At 44.3% G+C, this 17,120-nt stretch overlaps 1 protein-coding gene across 1 annotated transcript in view; it reads right to left on the bottom strand.

Annotated features, from left to right (window-relative positions):
- Positions 1 to 602: 602 nt before the first annotated feature.
- Positions 603 to 17,120, bottom strand: part of RAPSN (receptor associated protein of the synapse) — a 43,771-nt gene continuing 27,253 nt past the window's right edge. Inside the window, exons 3-6 of the mRNA XM_068124152.2 lie at positions 11,828 to 11,950; positions 5,877 to 5,930; positions 2,304 to 2,503; positions 603 to 1,976 (exon numbers count right to left, since the gene is read on the bottom strand). Of these exons, the coding sequence (XP_067980253.1) occupies positions 1,904 to 1,976; positions 2,304 to 2,503; positions 5,877 to 5,930; positions 11,828 to 11,950 (450 nt within the window). The 3' untranslated portion in view covers positions 603 to 1,903. The remainder of the gene's footprint in view (positions 1,977 to 2,303; positions 2,504 to 5,876; positions 5,931 to 11,827; positions 11,951 to 17,120) is intronic.

The raw sequence follows: 17,120 nt of genomic DNA, 5'->3' as shown, positions 1-17,120 counted from the left end.
TGCAAAGAAAAGGAAATTGTTATTAGGGATTCCAGAGTTAAATAATGATTACATGACTGTAGTCATTATTGCGTTATTACCTACGCCACCGAAGGTGGACGGAGGTGAAGTTTTCACCCCTGTCTGTTTGTTACTTGCGAAAATCGAAGATTTTTCAAGTACGTATATTGGTTTGGTCTTGTTTATCTGTCTGTGAGCAGGTTAAGGTAGTGAACAGGTCTCAAAAGGTTGTGGACGGATTCGGACGAAATTCGGTGGAGATGTTGGGTGTATGACAATAACCAATTGATCCGAATCCCAGGATTTTTAAAGGATTCTTCACCATTGCGAGATGGGGCCAAAAACGATATAAATTGCACAATGTCTCAAAAAGTTAGATTTTGTCACAAAAAGACAAAAAGTTAGGACCAAATGATTAGATTTTGGTTTATGTTGGATCCGGAGTTATGACAAAAGTACATGGATGAGTTGGGTAGATGACAGGAACAAGCCGATTCGATTTTGACTCAGGTTCGGATCCAGATCGGGCCCATCAGTGGGATACAAAACGTAAAAGTCCACTATCATGTACTGGGATGTATGTGCATGACATGAGCCTAGAATCGTGTAATAAAAATCATTTTATTGCTTCTCACTAAAAAGAACACTTATTTGTACAACCTGTTCATTTTTCACAAATTGTTCTGAACATTTATAACAGAGGGTTGATGTATATCGCGTGTTGTCCTCAAACTCATGGTGTACAGGTATAAATGTCTCAGTTATACCGTAGTCATAGATAGACCCAACACATTACAACCTGTCATACAGGTAGTGGACATTAAAAAAAAAAGGAAAGACTTGTTAAAGAAGCAAACACCATCCCAGCATGCTTAGAGCCGAGTCATGTATAAAAACTGCTCTACAGGCTTGGTTGCCTATAATTATGGCCATCATGGTTGCAAGAGGAGATCCCCCAATGCCCCCATCCACAGAGCACGTTTGGTTGCCCAATGGTTCGATGAGCATGACACTGATGTTATCCATATGTGATGGCCTTCTCAGTTACCAGATTTTAATTAAATCAAGCATCTATGGGATATTCTGGAACGACGCCTGAGACAACGTTTTTCACCTCCATCAAACAGGTGTGAGTTGATCGACTTTCTTGTGGAAGAATGGTGCCGCATGCCTCCGGAAGAATTCCAGACGCTTGTGAACTCTATGGCACGGCGCATACAGACTGTACTGGCCGCACGTGGTGCAGAGCCCTATTAAGTGACTTTACATTGGTGTTTCCATTTTTTCCATTACCTGTTTACGGTATATGTATATACAGTATATATAATATTATTGGTTGCCCTTCATAGTTGAAGAAGGCTGTTCACATGAAATATGTGAAACACCTGGTGAATTTGCTTACAGGACAGAAGCTCCTGTCCAGAGAGTGACCACTCTCTAACACAGTATAGCCTTGGTGCCAAGAAAGCCAGAACACATGCTACCTGCAGTCCAGACAGGAATTTGTCATTTGTTGAAGGTGCCAGTAATAAGTCGCCTCCTCTTCTCCAAGGATACTGTGGGGTCTTTAAGGTCCACCAACCAAAGCAAGCAGATGAGACACCCAGTTTAACGTCCTTCCAAATGTGAGGAGGCACACATTGATGTACTGCCTTGGATGTGAAACACCAGGGTGACAATTCATAGCTAGGTCCAGATTCAAACCTAGGCTAGATAGCTCAGAAGAGAGTGCACATGGCTCTAGACCTCTCTCATAACAATCCTGCAATCGAGTGAATGCCAAGTAATGATTTAGCTTGTCGAGTGGTCCCGGAGAATGTCCTGCACGCAGAACGATGACCGACGAGGATACCATGAGAACATGTGAGGATTTCTGGAGTTCAACATGGTGGAGGGATGAACGTCACACAAAACCAGGCTTGAGGGAGTTCCGCCTGCAATTAGGACAGCCTTTCGTACCGTTGCCATGGAGACACCTGTAAGGCAACACACACTTGTGTGGTTAGCACTATAACCCTTTTTATTAGTTACACAATGATTAAATGTATAAACAATCTGCACGAAGGAGTAAAGTTTGGATTAATCACCGAGAGGCAGGGGCGTTGTTGGGCACTGGCCCATGGGGCAAGTGGAGAGGTCTGAAGCTCTAGGGGGCTTGGGCCCCAAATCTTTTTGGAAGCTAGTCAAGCCTCTGCCAAGAGGTACTCTCAAATCAAGAACACACTATATAGTTATTTGCTTGTTATTGAGGCTTTGATAAGTTATCTGGTGTGTTCAGTTGTCTGAAGGTGCAAGTTTCCTGCCTGAGGTGGTAGATGTGTGCACAGGGCAGTGCTTGGAGGCGTTGATCTCGGTCTCCGACGGCCTCACCGCAGAACCCGCAGTAGAGCTCCAACTCCTCCACCAACTCGTGGAACTTCACCACATGCTCACGAACCAGGCGCTGGGGTCCACGTGCACGGTGTACCCGCTCAGCCAGACAGTGCACACGCACGAGAAGCAACTGTGGATGGGGTCATGAACCACCTTTATACAGTGGGCACACCTCATGGATAATCCTGAGGACAATAACAACTAGAACGGCACTCAGTAGAGAGCACACCTCCGCCGGGCTTTACAGTTTATGGTTTGTATCCCACTGATCGGCCGGATCTGGATTTGGACCTGAACCAAAATCGAATCGGCTTGTTCTTGTCATCTAACCAATTTGCCCACTAAGTTTAGTCATAACTCGTCCATAACTTTTTGAGATATCCCGTTATGTATCGTTTTTGGCCCTATCTCCCAATGGTGAAGAATCACTTTTAAAAATTCTACTTGCCGGATCCGAATCTGGATCTTCACCAAAATCGAATCATTTCGTCCTTGTCACATACGCTACCTCTTTGCCAAATTTCGGCCAGATCCGTCCACAACTTTTTGAGATATCTTGTTCACAAACAGACAAATGAACAGACAGGGGTGTAAACCTAACCTCCCATGCACCTTCGGTGGTGGAGGTAACTTAACGATGATACATCTTCCCCTGTGTACTCATTTCTCTACCTTAGCTTTTCTACCTTGCTGAAACTTTAAGGCTTCTTGGAATTCTCAATAGGCAGGGAGGAGAAGATTCTGGATGGTCTTATCACTAAAATGCTTTCAGAAGTATCATATTGATCGAGCTAGCATGTTCGGATCCTGCTCTAGTTAAGTTATCGTCGTCACCAGCATACTTTTCCAGTTGATTATTTACTTTTGCGGTTCATTCCATCAACTAAACGACAGACCTGCCCATATCCTCCTTATTGCAAACAAATAAAACAAGAAAGACGTCATGCAGAGCACGATACTTGCAAAATCCACCCCTCCCCAAAATAAAAAGTTGTCATGGATACATCAAATTGCCCATTTCATCAAGATTAAAATTGACGATCTTAATCAAAGCTCGGGTCAATCTGATTAAAATTGATGATTTTTCAGATGAAAATTGATATTAGAAGTTTGACCTTGAGTTGAACTTTGACCTTTTGACCTCAAAAATAGTTGGTTTTCCAATTCAGTGACTCAATATGCAACTGCTGTTCAACTTTCAAGTCAATCGGATGAAAATTGATTTTTCAGATGACAACAATTGATGATTTTGGAAGTTTAACCTTGAGTTAACCTATGACCTTTTGACCTCAAGAATAGTTGGTTTCTCAATTTAGTGACTCGATATGCAAATGCTGTTCAATTTTCAAGTCAATCGGATGAAAAATGACAATTTTAGAAATTTGACCTCAAGATGACCTTTGACCTCAAAATCAATAGGCTTCTTCCTTATGACCAACTCTACCATCTGGTGAAGTTTCGTGAAACTAGGTTTAAAATTGTGACCTGTAGGAGATTGACAGACAGACAAACGGACAGAATAATACACAACACCAACCAATATACTTGAAAAATCTTCGATTTTGCAAGTAATAAGGCCTTGGATAATTTTAATTATTTTAAAGTCTTTGGTTTCACACCATCAACTTGGCTCACTCTGTAGTCAATCTCGTTTGGACATGCCAATCTGTGCTTAACGCCAATGGATTGGTGAGTATTCCTTGAATAATTCTGTAAAGCTTTAACATAACGGAGTATGGTGGACAAATAATCATGGTCATTTTTATCTCCTCTTCTTCACAGTTTATGTTCTTGAAATTTACTGTACTAGGGCATGCCCGTACTATATATATATCTAAAATTATATCCCCCCCCTCTATTTACATGAAATGGTTTGGTCCATGAAATGTTTTGGTCCATTCGCAACGCCAAAGCGAACGGCGAACGCTTTACATGAAATGGTTTGGTTCATGAAATGTTTTGGTCCATTCGCAACGCCAAAGCGAACGGCGAACGGCTTGCGAGTACAGTGACAATCCCCCCCCCCCCCCCTCTATTTACATGAAATGGTTTTAATTAGTTTTAAAACATAGTTTAACGCCAACATAGCGGCAACATAGTTTGCCAACGTGAAATAAATGAATACGCTCTCAAATGTGCCGTCCGAGGCAGAGTGTGTTCGCCACGTTCGGCACACGCGATAGCTCGCTGCTCTCTGATTGGTTGAATCGTTTTTTGGACATAGCTCGGTAAGTAATTGTCCGATTAATATGAAACCTTGAAAAGGCACATCCTCGGGTCCCCAGCAATATACCTGGCAAGTTTCAAGTATATCGGACCGGTAGTTGTCGAGAAACAGCGGTCGCATACACACACACAGACAGAGATTAGTGGAATTATAGATAGATTATATCAATAATGGAAAGAAAACAACTTGCAAGTGAAGAATGCTTGAGTAATTAGGGTGCACTAGTGAGGTACCCATGCTACGCACACGGGTGGGAAGCCAGAAGCAAACAGAAAATGCAGAAACGGCGAATGCTAAAGCATGAAACCAATAAATTCCACATTCCTGTGGCACCTTCAGTCGCACGTCAGACATGGACAGCAAGTTCGTGAAGGACCTCCACGAAAAACGTACCCGTTCGCAAACAAACGGGTACGTGTGTTCCATACCCAGTCAATGGCGAATCTGCATATGGCGTTCCGCGAATTCACGTTTAGAAAGTAGAAACCATCACGGCATTCCGCCATTCATTTGAACTCGATATCTCTTTTTTCATTCCGAACAGCATAACTCTGATCACAAATTAAATAGCATTAATATAAAAAATAAACTTTTAACAACATCTGTGACATAAACAAATATTTAAATCCTGATGTGAAGTTCCGTACGGTTGGGTGAATACAATTACGAATTCAAAATCGTAATTGTATTCACTCAATTCCAATCATCAATTGATACTTTAACAAAGGGGTCCCAGGAATACCCACCCAAAATATCGTTGCGATCGGTTCAGCCGTTTTTGCGGTACCTTCGAACGGACAGACTGACATTTGGTGAATTATAGTAAGATGAATGGATCTACTGGTAAGGGTTAATGAATTTTTCATTCGGTGCAAACATATTATGCCCATTGGGAAATATCGAGGAACACCGGAACTGTTCAATTCAACATCATCATGTGCTCATCGTGAGCAGTAGAGCAACGGCGAGCAAGTGAACACACACCCTCAGTAAGCCATTGGCGGTGCTGGAGAACTCAGTCCTTGAGCTTTCCTAACTCGTTACGCTGCTCTGGTTAAGCCAAAGGAAAACGCATATTGTTTGTAGAAATAGTTGAAGTTCCTGGTAATCCCACCGCTGCTGCCATTTGATGCCGGATTTGACGAGAGAGAAGTGCGCAGCTCTTGGCCGAATTCCAAACATGAAATTCCATTCATAAAGTCAACCCTCCATTTTAAACTTATTATTAACTAAACAGTTGATAGGTTGTATTGATAATGCATCAGAAATCGATTACCTTGTTACCCACAGCTTCAGCAATCTCGTATGACTTTGAGATAGCATCAAGAGCCTGGAACACAGTGTAACGTGGTGTGAAAAACATCAGTTCCAAAAGTGCAAAACAACCAAACTCCAGCCGCACTCAAACTTGACGTCACCCATGCTTTAACTACATCCTACTACAACTCAAATCGATACAGGGTGTCCATCAAGTCATTGCGCAACTTTGAACCTTTATAACTTTTGACGTACACGTGATAGATACAAATTATTAAAGGTGCATGAAAGCATGATAGATAAGATTTTACTCAATACAGTTCAATTATTTAGGCTTCAACATAACCGCAATCTTTCGAAATACATCTTTCAATATGATTTTTCAACTAGTTGAAAACATTCTCCAGTTGCTGCTGAGTAATTTCTTGAATTACCACATACAAGGCTTTCATCCACAGCTCAATGGAATACTGCTCTCCCCTCTGGGCCGGTGCTCCTTCCTCACACCTAGCTCGTCTTCACGCTGTTGAAACCAAAGCTTTCAGAATCATTGGAATCTCCCGCGATGAAGCCAACTCTGAGGGCCTTTCACTCACTCATCGCAGGCAGGTTGGTGGTCTTTCTGTCTTCCACCGACTCCTATCCAGTTAAGCTCCCCCAGCTCTCTCTGTGCTCTGTCCCCCAAATACTCCTACAGGTCGCACAAGATCTGCCAGCAAACCTCTTATGGTTAAAACTGCCAAAATCAAGACTCTCTGCTCACCTTCAGTCCTTCATTCCTCTTTTCTCCCGCCTCTGGAACAAACTCCCTCACTCTCTTCAATCCCACTCATCTATCCAGGTCTTTAAAACAGCTATTCACCACCATCTCTTATCTTCCCCCATCCAAAACCTTGATCTCTTCTACCCCCGTTAATTCACCCCAGATCCACCTTTTTGAAATACCGACTTCTTTCCTGGAAGTCCTAGCAGTGTCCATGTGTTTTATACCTCTCCCACCCCCCAAGCCCTCTCCCTCCCACAGATCTCCCAATGTCCCTGTTCTCTGCTGTTGTACTTGTGTGCTTCCATCTCTCTCCCCATCTTGTGTCCCACTCCCTTTATTGTATGTTTTGTGTCCGTTTTTTTGTGTGATTGATCTTAGCTCTTACACGAGCCTCGATGTTGTACACACAAAAAAAAAAATGCATATGCGATCGTGGCCCTAAGTTCAATAATGTGGTTTTGACGAGTTAACAATGGTTCTACATAACCCCATAAAATACAGTTCAATGGGGACAGGTCAGGCGAACAAGGTGGCCAAGCAATTGGTCCAAGTCGACCGATGCACTTGTCTGGGGAGACATCATTCAAGAACCGTCGCACATCCGAAGCATCGGGGCAGGGAGCCCAGTCTTGCAGGTACAAGATGATATATGACAGATTTATTCGTCTTTCTTTGGGTACCAAATGCGTGGTGGTTGAATTTACGACTGATGTAAAAGTTGATTTATCAGCAAATGTAAACTTGTCAAGAAACCCATGGGAATTGTGGATTTAACAACAGCAATAAGAACCACATTAATAACTAGAGAGTTCATAAATAACCTTACCCTGCACAGTGTTCAGTATATTCAATTGAAATAAAAAGATTTTAACGGCCGTATCAAAAATACCAAAAGTTTAGTACTTTTGATGTAGTGTCTCATAGATAATAATAGACCATCTTATATAACATGTCCAAGTACTGCTAAACGGAAGGGTTTTGAAAGTGTCAAAAAGGCAATTTGTGTTCTGCAGTGTTCAAGTACATCATCATTTCGTATGCAGCTTGTGGCCGCTGGTTGCATCATTTTCTGGAAGCAGGGCTGTGCCGCTGATGCAATGCCCCCTTACCAGTCATCTGGTACTAATTTTGCCAACCTCAGAATGACGACAGGCTGAGTCAACCCACCTGGTGTTGTTTAACGGCATGACAGGGGCTCAAACTCAAGACCCTGGGATCTTAAGGAAGTCACCTTAACTGTTCAACCAACACCTGGCTTATATTTCAAGTATATAATTGAAAAGAAATAAAATATACTTTAAAGGTCGTAGAAAAACAAATCCGGAAGTTTACCGCTATGGATGCAGCATCTTTTACAACACCTTATTTAACACTTCCCTGTTCTTTGTGCCTGTTGTTTGTGTCTTTTATAACGTCCTTAAAAACAGTAAGTTTCCTGTTTTGAATGATTTTCAATTTTGTTTAACTGCCAAACAGGGTAAAAAAAATATATATATATCGCACTCCTCTCTGCGCATGTACGGGCGGGACGAATTGAGAGCCAAAGTACTGTTAAACGGCAGGTTTGTTTTCTGATCTATGTTCCAATTCGTGTTCAAAATATAACACTGTTATGGATTCGTCACTTCCGTTGTGGTGGTTTTCATCCACTGTAAATATTTCTGATTCCATGTACTATTATTGTTTTCAAAAGGTTTATTGTTCATGAACTGTTTTCAAAAGGTTAAAAAGTTAATGTTAAAAGAAACAGGAAACCGGATCGGGAACCGGACGATGAAGAGGAAGAAGAGGGAGAAAGAAGGCGGAGCGAGTGAGCCGGACAAGAAGGAGCCGAGCTATTTGCGGTCTGGAGCGAACATTGGCGAACAACAGTCACGAGCGAACTTTCGGGTTTCCCAGGAAAGGGATTCCTGCGACAGAGTGGTTATCGCTGTGACAGATTAACCTGCGTGTCCGGTTTTGCAATCGATTCAGGAGAGAATCATCGTCGTGCCGTTGCGCCACGAGACCGGGCCGTCGGCCATTTTGACTCGTGCCGGACTTGCGCTTCACTCACGGTTTCATCTCCCTTCGACCATTTTCACCGCATTCAGACGTGGATCTGGCGTGTGTGTGTGACGTGGCTTTTTGAAGGTTAATACGTCCATACCCGAGGGTGTCCCCGTCACCTGGAGGGCGCCTTTGGATTTCCCAGTCGCCTTGAAGGCACCTTTGCACAGCTTTGGCAGCAGGGACTGTAACTGCCAAACCAACGGGATTCTGGTCTCGATTGGACATCGTTCTGGCGATCGCGGGAGCGAATCAACTTTGTCTTGAAGCCGGGAATAAGAGACATTGGGGATGTTCTTGTTTCACTCACTTGGAGCACAGTGAGTTATATATTACAAAACTGATGGTACCATCATAGGACATATTGATTGTACTTTTGAATACTATTATTGTTGTACTGTTATTCTTGTGTGATATTAATACAATATTTGTTTGTGAGTAACAATTGGGGTGGCTTCTCCATTGATCTTTGACATACAGAATAACACATTTTTCTGCCGTGACTCCTCTCGGGGCTCGGAGGTACACCGTGACCAGGGGGTCGGGGAGGAGCATGTAACAAACATTCAATTTAAATTGAGCTGTTCCTCGATTATAAAGTGCCGTTTGCAGACAGAGAGACAGAAGTGAAGCAATTGCTTAACCCCGCTTTTCGCTTCGCTTGTGCAGGGTAACACCATAATCATTAAGAAAACTTTATCACTTTTTCTTTCATGCACCATTTACAGTTTGTTTCTATCATGTATACATCAAAAGTTATAAAAATTCAAAGTTGCACAATGACTTTATGGACACCCTGTATATGTCATTTATGGACACCTTGTATATGTCATTTATGGACACCCTGTATATGTCATTTATGGACACCCTGTATATGTCATTTATGGTTTCCCACACCCAAACAAACTGAACTCTACTTCATCTGTGCTTTAACTACACCCCAACCACACCGCTCTAATTCACCCATACTTTAATTAACCAAACTTCCCCCACTGTACCTGAACCCTACTTCAACCACATGCTTCAAACACAATTTGCACCTTAATAAATTCTCAACCACACTCCAACTCTTACCACATTTAAAGACAAGCTCAACTACACTGTAATCACACATTAACCACATTTGAACCACACTCCAAACGTAAAATAAAGGACATCACCATCACGTTTTATAACTGGGAAGTGAACAAATAACTTGGTTAATTAGCACAGTGAACAATGAGTTTGGTTAGTTAGCTCACTCAGCAAAGAGATTGGTTCATTAGCACAGTGAACAATGAGTTTGGTTAGTTAGCTCACTCAGCAAAGAGATTGGTTAGTTAGCACAGTGAACAAATAACTTGGTTAGTTAGCACAGTGAACAAATAACTTGGTTCGTTAGCACAGTGAACAATGAGTTTGGTTAGTTAGCTTACTCAGCAAAGAGCTTGGTTAATTAGCACAGTGAACAATGAGTTAGCTCAGTGAACAAATAACTTGGTTAGTTAGCACCGTGAACAATTAGTTTGGTTAGTTAGCTCATGGAACAAATAGTTGTTAATTAGCTCAGTCAATAGTTTGGTTAGTTAGTGCAATGGATAAAATGTATGGTTAAGGTAATTGACTCAGTGAACAAATAGTTTTGTGAGTTAACTCAGCGAACAAATACTGATCAATCAATCAATTTTAAAGTTGATCGTATGTAGTATTTGCATCGTATGTAGCGGGAATGGAGGTGGGTGTGGGGAGAGGGTGAGCGGGAAGGGAGGTGGGTGTGGGGAGAGGGGGAGCGGGAAGGGAGATGGATGTGGGGAGGGGGAGCGGGAAGGGAGGTGGATGTGGGGAGGGGGGGAGCGGGAAGGGAGGTGGATGTGGGGAGGGGGAGCGGGAAGGGAGATTGGTGTGGGGAGGGGAAGCGGGAAGGGAAGTGGGTGTGGGGAAGGGCAGAGGGTGTGGGGAGGAGGAGCGGGAAGGGAGGTGGGTGTGGGGAGGGGGAGCGGGAAGGGAGGTGGGTGTGGGGATGGGGGAGCGGGAAGGGAGGTGGATGTGGGGAGGGAGAGCGGGAAGGGAAATTGGTGTGGGGAGGGGAAGCGGGAAGGGAAGTGGGTGTGGGGAGGGGGAAGGGGGGCAGAAGTGATTTTGGTGTGGGGAGGGGAGGGGAAGCGGGAATGGAAGTGGGTGTGGGGAGGAGGAGGGGGAGCGGGAAGGGAGGTGGGTGTGAGGAGGGGGAGTGGGAAGGGAGGTGGGTGTGGGGAGGGGTGCGGGAAGGGAGGTGGGTGTGGGGAGGGGGGGAGTGGGAAGTGGGTGTGGGGAGGAGGAGCGGGAAGGGAGGTGGGTGTGGGGAGGGGGGAGCGGGAAGGGAGGTGGGTGTGGGGAGGGGGGAGCGGGAAGGGAGGTGGTGTGGGGAGGGGGAGCGGGAAGGGAGGTGGGTGTGGGAGGGGAGGGAGCGGGAAGTGGGTGAGGGGAGGGGGAGCGGGAAGTGAGGTGGGTGTGGGGTGTGGGGGGGGAGGGGGAAGGGGAGGTGGGTGTGGGGTGAGGGGAGGGGGAGCGGGAAGGGAGGTGGGTGTGGGGTGTGGGGGGGGGGAGGGGGAAGGGAGGTGGGTGTGAGGAGGGGGAGTGGGAAGGGAGGTGGGTGTGGGGAGGGGGGGAGCGGGAAGGGAGGTGGGTGTGGGGAGGGGGGAGCGGGAAGGGAGGTGGGTGTGGGGAGGGGGGAGCGGGAAGGGAGGTGGTGTGGGGAGGGGGGAGCGGGAAGGGAGGTGGTGTGGGGAGGGGGAGCGGGAAGGGAGGTGGTGTGGGGAGGGGGAGCGGGAAGGGAGGTGGGTGTGGGAGGGGAGGGAGCGGGAAGTAGGTGAGGGGAGGGGGAGCGGGAAGGGAGGTGGGTGTGGGGTGTGGGGGGGGGAGGGGGAAGGGAGGTGGGTGTGGGGGGGGGAGGGGGAAGGGAGGTGGGTGTGGGGGTGGGGGAGTGGGAGTGGAAGGGAGGTGTTGGGGAAAGGGAAAGGGAGGTAAACTCATGGTACTTGTCCGAGAGTGTGTTGTGTTGATGTTCCCTCTGCCTTTGTGGCGTCATCCCAGCATGTATTCCTTGGCACCTCATCGCATGTTACACCCTTCATGAATCACAATCGACAATGACTCCTGGTTCGAAGTCTACATGCATATGAAGCCTCGTCACGTACCTTGTCTACCTCATCCCGAGCTAGGCAGCACTTCGCCAGGCCGAGCAACGCCACGGCGTGAGCCACACGATTTCCGATCTCTGTAACGATGCTCAGTGATGCGTCATACCGTGGCCTCGCCTTCTGTTCATAATCGCGCACACACCACACACATATATCGTTTATTTAACAGTAAAGGTTAAAACATTTTAAATTAACATTTAAAGGCTATTCTTAAAAATCATCGACGTACCTCCATCATTTCTATTGATTAAAATCTGATATCTGGCTCTGCCATTTCCATTCACAAAATGCCTCTAACAGATCACCTGGATCTGCTGCTGTTGATGCCTCCTGCTGGCGAGTCCACGTGAAATGAGAATGTGATGGATCTCAAACCTACACTTATCCCCACGCTTTTTGGAAGAAAATTGGAGGGGGGTGGGGGGGAGGGGTGCAGTCGGCTCTATCTGTCCGTCCGTCCGTCCGTCACGCTGTCTCTTAAACGGTTGGGCAGAAATTCACCAAACGTGGTAATTATTTGTGATCACCACATGGCAAGAAGGTGTTGGAGCAGTGCCATTTTTGGCGCCGTCCCCTGGAGCGGGGTCAAAAGGTCGAATACCGAAACATGAAATGGCGGCCACATTTTAAAATGAAACTTTGTATATGAAATCAAGATTGGGGGATGCATGAAATATGTAACATTTTTTTTGATTTCACCCCCGGGTTATGCTCCATGGGATGGGGAAACAGGGCCGCGATTGTCATTGTTTGCCATTGACCTTGTTCTGGTTGATTTTTATTGTCATATATCAGGATACCTGCTGCTAAAGTTTCTCAGGGTGAATGATCATTATGAACGTGATGATGGTATGTCATCCTTGCCAAAGCTCGTTTGATTTCAGGAAAGCTAAATTGCACTAAAATCAGTGCCAAACGGCTTAAACTTACCTATCCATCCTGTAGATGTACTGAAGGATCTCAAGGCCTGCTTTGATATATAATGATTGAGATCGAAACGTGAATACAACCCCCTCCCGTGGCCTCAAACCCTCCTCCAATCATACTGTCATCTCTTTTTATTTTCTTTGTTGATGGTAATTCTGTCCGGAACATATTTATCCGTGTCCCTCGCACCTGTAGGCTGTCGTTCACACTCACACAGCTGCATGTCATGACAAAAATATCCTCTTTCTGCGGACATGCATCCCCCAATGAGATCTAAAATCCCTCATCTGCATTCGTAATGATGTTCAGACAAAAGTTTATAAACCACTGCAATCCAAAATTGTAATATTTAATTTTTCTATTCAGTAAAAAAAACTTTTTTTAGAAGTTGAGTATTTGTTCATGCACACATATTTCACCATTATAGATTTGAACTGAACTCAAACGAGATGCCATAATGTCCCAAAACCAAAATGTCTGCGTCCGCTTTTTATTCAGACTTCTTCTTCTTCTTCTTCTTCAGTATGCTAAATATGATGAAAACAGCTAAAAATAAATCCAAAAATATTGACGATTTTAGGCGACCTTGACCCTTTGTCCTCAAAAGCAATAGATTTCAGTGCCCCAATATGCAAACCCTGTTCAAATTTCAAATCAATGGGATAAAATTTGACCATTTTATGTAACCTTAACCTTTTGATCTAAAAATATATAAAAACAATCAGCTTGTTGTTTTTGATTGGTGAACCAATTCTGTGACCCAACGTGCAAATTCTGAAATTTTCAGGTCAATCGGATGAAAATTGACAATTCTATGTAACCTTGACCTTACGGTGCAGTCACACTATGACGTTTTAGAGAAACTTATATCTAGTGTATGAAAAATCATAAAATAATGTCAACACGTCGGCATACGCCAAAAAAAGCATCGAAAATTCTCCAGCATGGATAAATTGGGCGTATGTATAACGTATTGAACATATACATAGCGTATGTCTAACCTATTAGTAACCTATCACTAACTTATATATAACTTATGACAGCGTATCACAGCGTATGTCCAGCGTTCTCGACTTATGCCCAACGTATGAGTAATTATGAGAAACCTATGCGCAGCGCGCTCGGCGTGTTGCCGACGATCACGTGACGTTCTGCATAAATACGGCGCCGATCTCTACAGTACCACTAGCTATCAACATCAACATGGCACCCAGGAAAACGAAGAAGACAGCAACCGAGACGTCTGCCAGGGGCCGAGGTAGAGGCAAGAAGAACACATCTACACCATCATCCTCACCATCATCGTCCAAAACCGCCGACTGCCGTCGCCTCCCGATCCATGGTCTGACCCAGACCTTCCCCCGTCGTTGACCTCTTCTCCTCCTCATCCTATTGGCACGGATCTGGTGAAGTGCCAATTCGATGATGTCATACTGATGTTGGAGAACGACTAGTTGGTATTCTTGTCGAAGCCTCTCAGGATCCTCCATCTTCTCTGATGACGGGTGGAGAAGTGATGGTGAGCTACTCACAGGCCCCCATATATACAGTGACTGCAAAACGCTGGCAAAACGCCAATAATACGCTAGTTGTATGGTAGAAACACGTTCAATAAGTTACTCCATCGTCAGACATACGTCTAATACGTCTGAATACGTCAATATGCGTTGCAGATACGTCAGATATAGGTTAGATATAGGTTAGAAGTAAGTTACTCATAGGTTATCAATAAGTTAGCTGTACGGTACACCTTCATGTCAACGTATCTTGATGGATCTCGACGTATGAGTAACCTACCTCTAACGTATTTAACGTATGTCTAGCGTATGTCTAGCGTATGCCTAACGTATGCCCAACCTATGAAGAGGACGTCGGCATACGCCCAAAATTTTTGTGCATGCACAAAAATTTATTTCGGCCTCTGCGTACAACAACGTATGCCAGCTTATACCAGTGTGCTTTTAACGTATACAACTTATACCAAACCTACCCATAACTTATGTCAACGTACACCAGCGTGTTGGTGAAAATTCCCATACGTCGGCACAAGTTACTGCTATACGTTATAGTGTGACTGCACATTTAGATCTTTTTATCTTAAAAAAAAACAAAAAACATTCCACTTCTAGATTTTGATTTGTGCAAACCAATTCAGTGACCCAATATGCAAATCCTTTAAGTTTCAGGTCACTCGGATGAAAAAAGATGATTTTATGTGATGCTGATCTTTGACCTAATTATGAATTTGTCTTCTCCATATTCTCATAATAAAGCTTTGTTGAACATTTGAGTAAAGTAAAGTAAATGAGTAAAGCTTAAATGTAACTAGAGTAATGCGACTGTCGCCAATATGCCTCAGCATAGTCCCACAACGGGTAGATGCCCTCGTCACTGTCCTAAAAATTAACAATTTCATTTAAATCCCTACAGCTGTTTTCAAGTATCACATTTTCACCAGCCATGACAGGTTTCACATTGATCGGTGAAGCGGTTTCAGAAAAGGGATTTTAAAAAATATCGGCTTTTAAGCTAATATGGCTGCCACACCATGTGACATATGACCTTAAAAAATGTACAAAATGTACAAAATGTACCTTAAAAAAAGTATTCTCATCTCATCTGCATATGTATGGGTAAGGGATCACGTTTGTGAAGTTTCATGTTGATCGGATAAGACTCATTTTTCTTTGAAAGATGGCTGCCAAACCACGTGATATACGGCATCATCATTTTCAAACTATATGCAACAGTGGTGTTAGATGATGTTTGTAAAATTTCGCATCGATAGGGTAAGCGGGTTTCAGAGAAATAATTATTTAATATTTTCCTTCAATCCAATATGGCTGCCACAACATGTGACCAGTGATGTTTTTGTGATCATCTTTTAATCGCCATGCTTAGTCAATGACAAACATAAAGTTTCGAGTCAATGGATTTGGTGGTTTGGGAGAAGATGTTTTGTTAAGATTTTAGGTTAAATCCAATATGGCTGCCAAACCGTGACCTATGTCATAAATTTAATATTTCAATACAAATGTGTCATAGATCATGTGCTTGCAATTTCAGATTTTTAGGATAAGGAATTGGATTAAAACATTTTTTGGCTGGTATACCACTTCACCTATGGTGTCAGCATTATCAAGCTTTTGTTCCCCATTGGGAGTACTTGAAAATGCGCAAGTTTCAAATTTTTCCATTCGGTGGTTTCCGAGAAATAATTTTTTAATTTTTTTTTTTTTTTTTTTTTTTTGTATACTGAATCGAGGCTCGTGAAAGAGCTAACATTTATTTCACAAACAAATCAACCAGACAAACAAAATATACAAAAAGAGGGAGCGGAAGACAAGATGGGGAGAGAAGGGGAAGCACACAACCACAACATTTGAGAGCAGGGAGAAGTGTGGGAGGGAGAGGGCTTGGGGGGAGGAGGTGTGGGAAGGGGGGGGGGGGGGGGGGAGGGAGGTATAAAACACAATGGCACCGAAATTAGCGGGGGTAGAAAAGATCAAGGTTTTGGATGGGGGAGGATAAGAGATGGTGGTGAACAGCTGTTTTAAAGACCTGGAGGGTGGAGTGGGATTGAAGAGAGTGAGGGAGTTTGTTCCAGAGGTGGGAGAAAAGAGGAATGAAGGAGTGAAGGTGAGCAGAAAGTCTTGATTTTGGCAGTTTAACCATAAGAGGGTTGCAGGCAGATCTTGTGCGACCTGTAGGAATATTTGGGGGACAGAGCCCAGAGAGAGCTGGGGGGGGGGGGGGGGCAAGGCCAGAGAGGAGTCGGTAGAAGACGGAAAGACCACCAACCTGCCTGCGGTGAGTGAGTGAGTGAAAGGCCCTTGGAGTTAGCTTCATCGCGGGAGATTCCAATGATTCTGAACGCTTTGCTTTCAACAGCGTGAAGACGAGCCAGGTGTGAGGCAGGAGCACCAGACCAGAGGGGAGAGCAGTATTCCATAGAGCTGCGGATGAAAGCCTTGTATGTGGTGAGGAGCTCAGGTGTGCCAAGGAAGGACTTCGCACGACGGAGGATGCCCAGTCAGTGACTGGCTTTGGAGGCCAGATTTGAAATGTGGTTTTCCCAGGAAAGATCATGGCAAATAGTGAGACCCAAAAGCTTGAGTGACAGAACTTCTTGGAGAGGATTATTCAGAAAGTGGATGGGAGGGTTGTCCAGTCGGTCTTTTCGGAGAGACATCGTAAGAGTGTGAGATTTGTCAGGATTGAAAGACATGTTCCATTTGTTTGCCCAGTCTGTGATTTTGTCCAGGTCTGCAGAGAGTGAGGAGGCTGCAGACTGCCGATCTGAGGGATGAGGAATGGAGCGACAGAGAGTAGAGTTGTCAGCAAAGAGATAGAGAGGATTTTC

This window comes from Myxine glutinosa, chromosome 8, assembly GCF_964187855.1.
Source record: "Myxine glutinosa chromosome 8, kmMyxGlut1.1, whole genome shotgun sequence".
NCBI lineage: Eukaryota > Metazoa > Chordata > Myxini > Myxiniformes > Myxinidae > Myxine > Myxine glutinosa.
The sequence above is the reverse complement of the archived record's forward strand: the minus strand, read 5'-3'. Positions and strand labels throughout refer to the sequence as shown.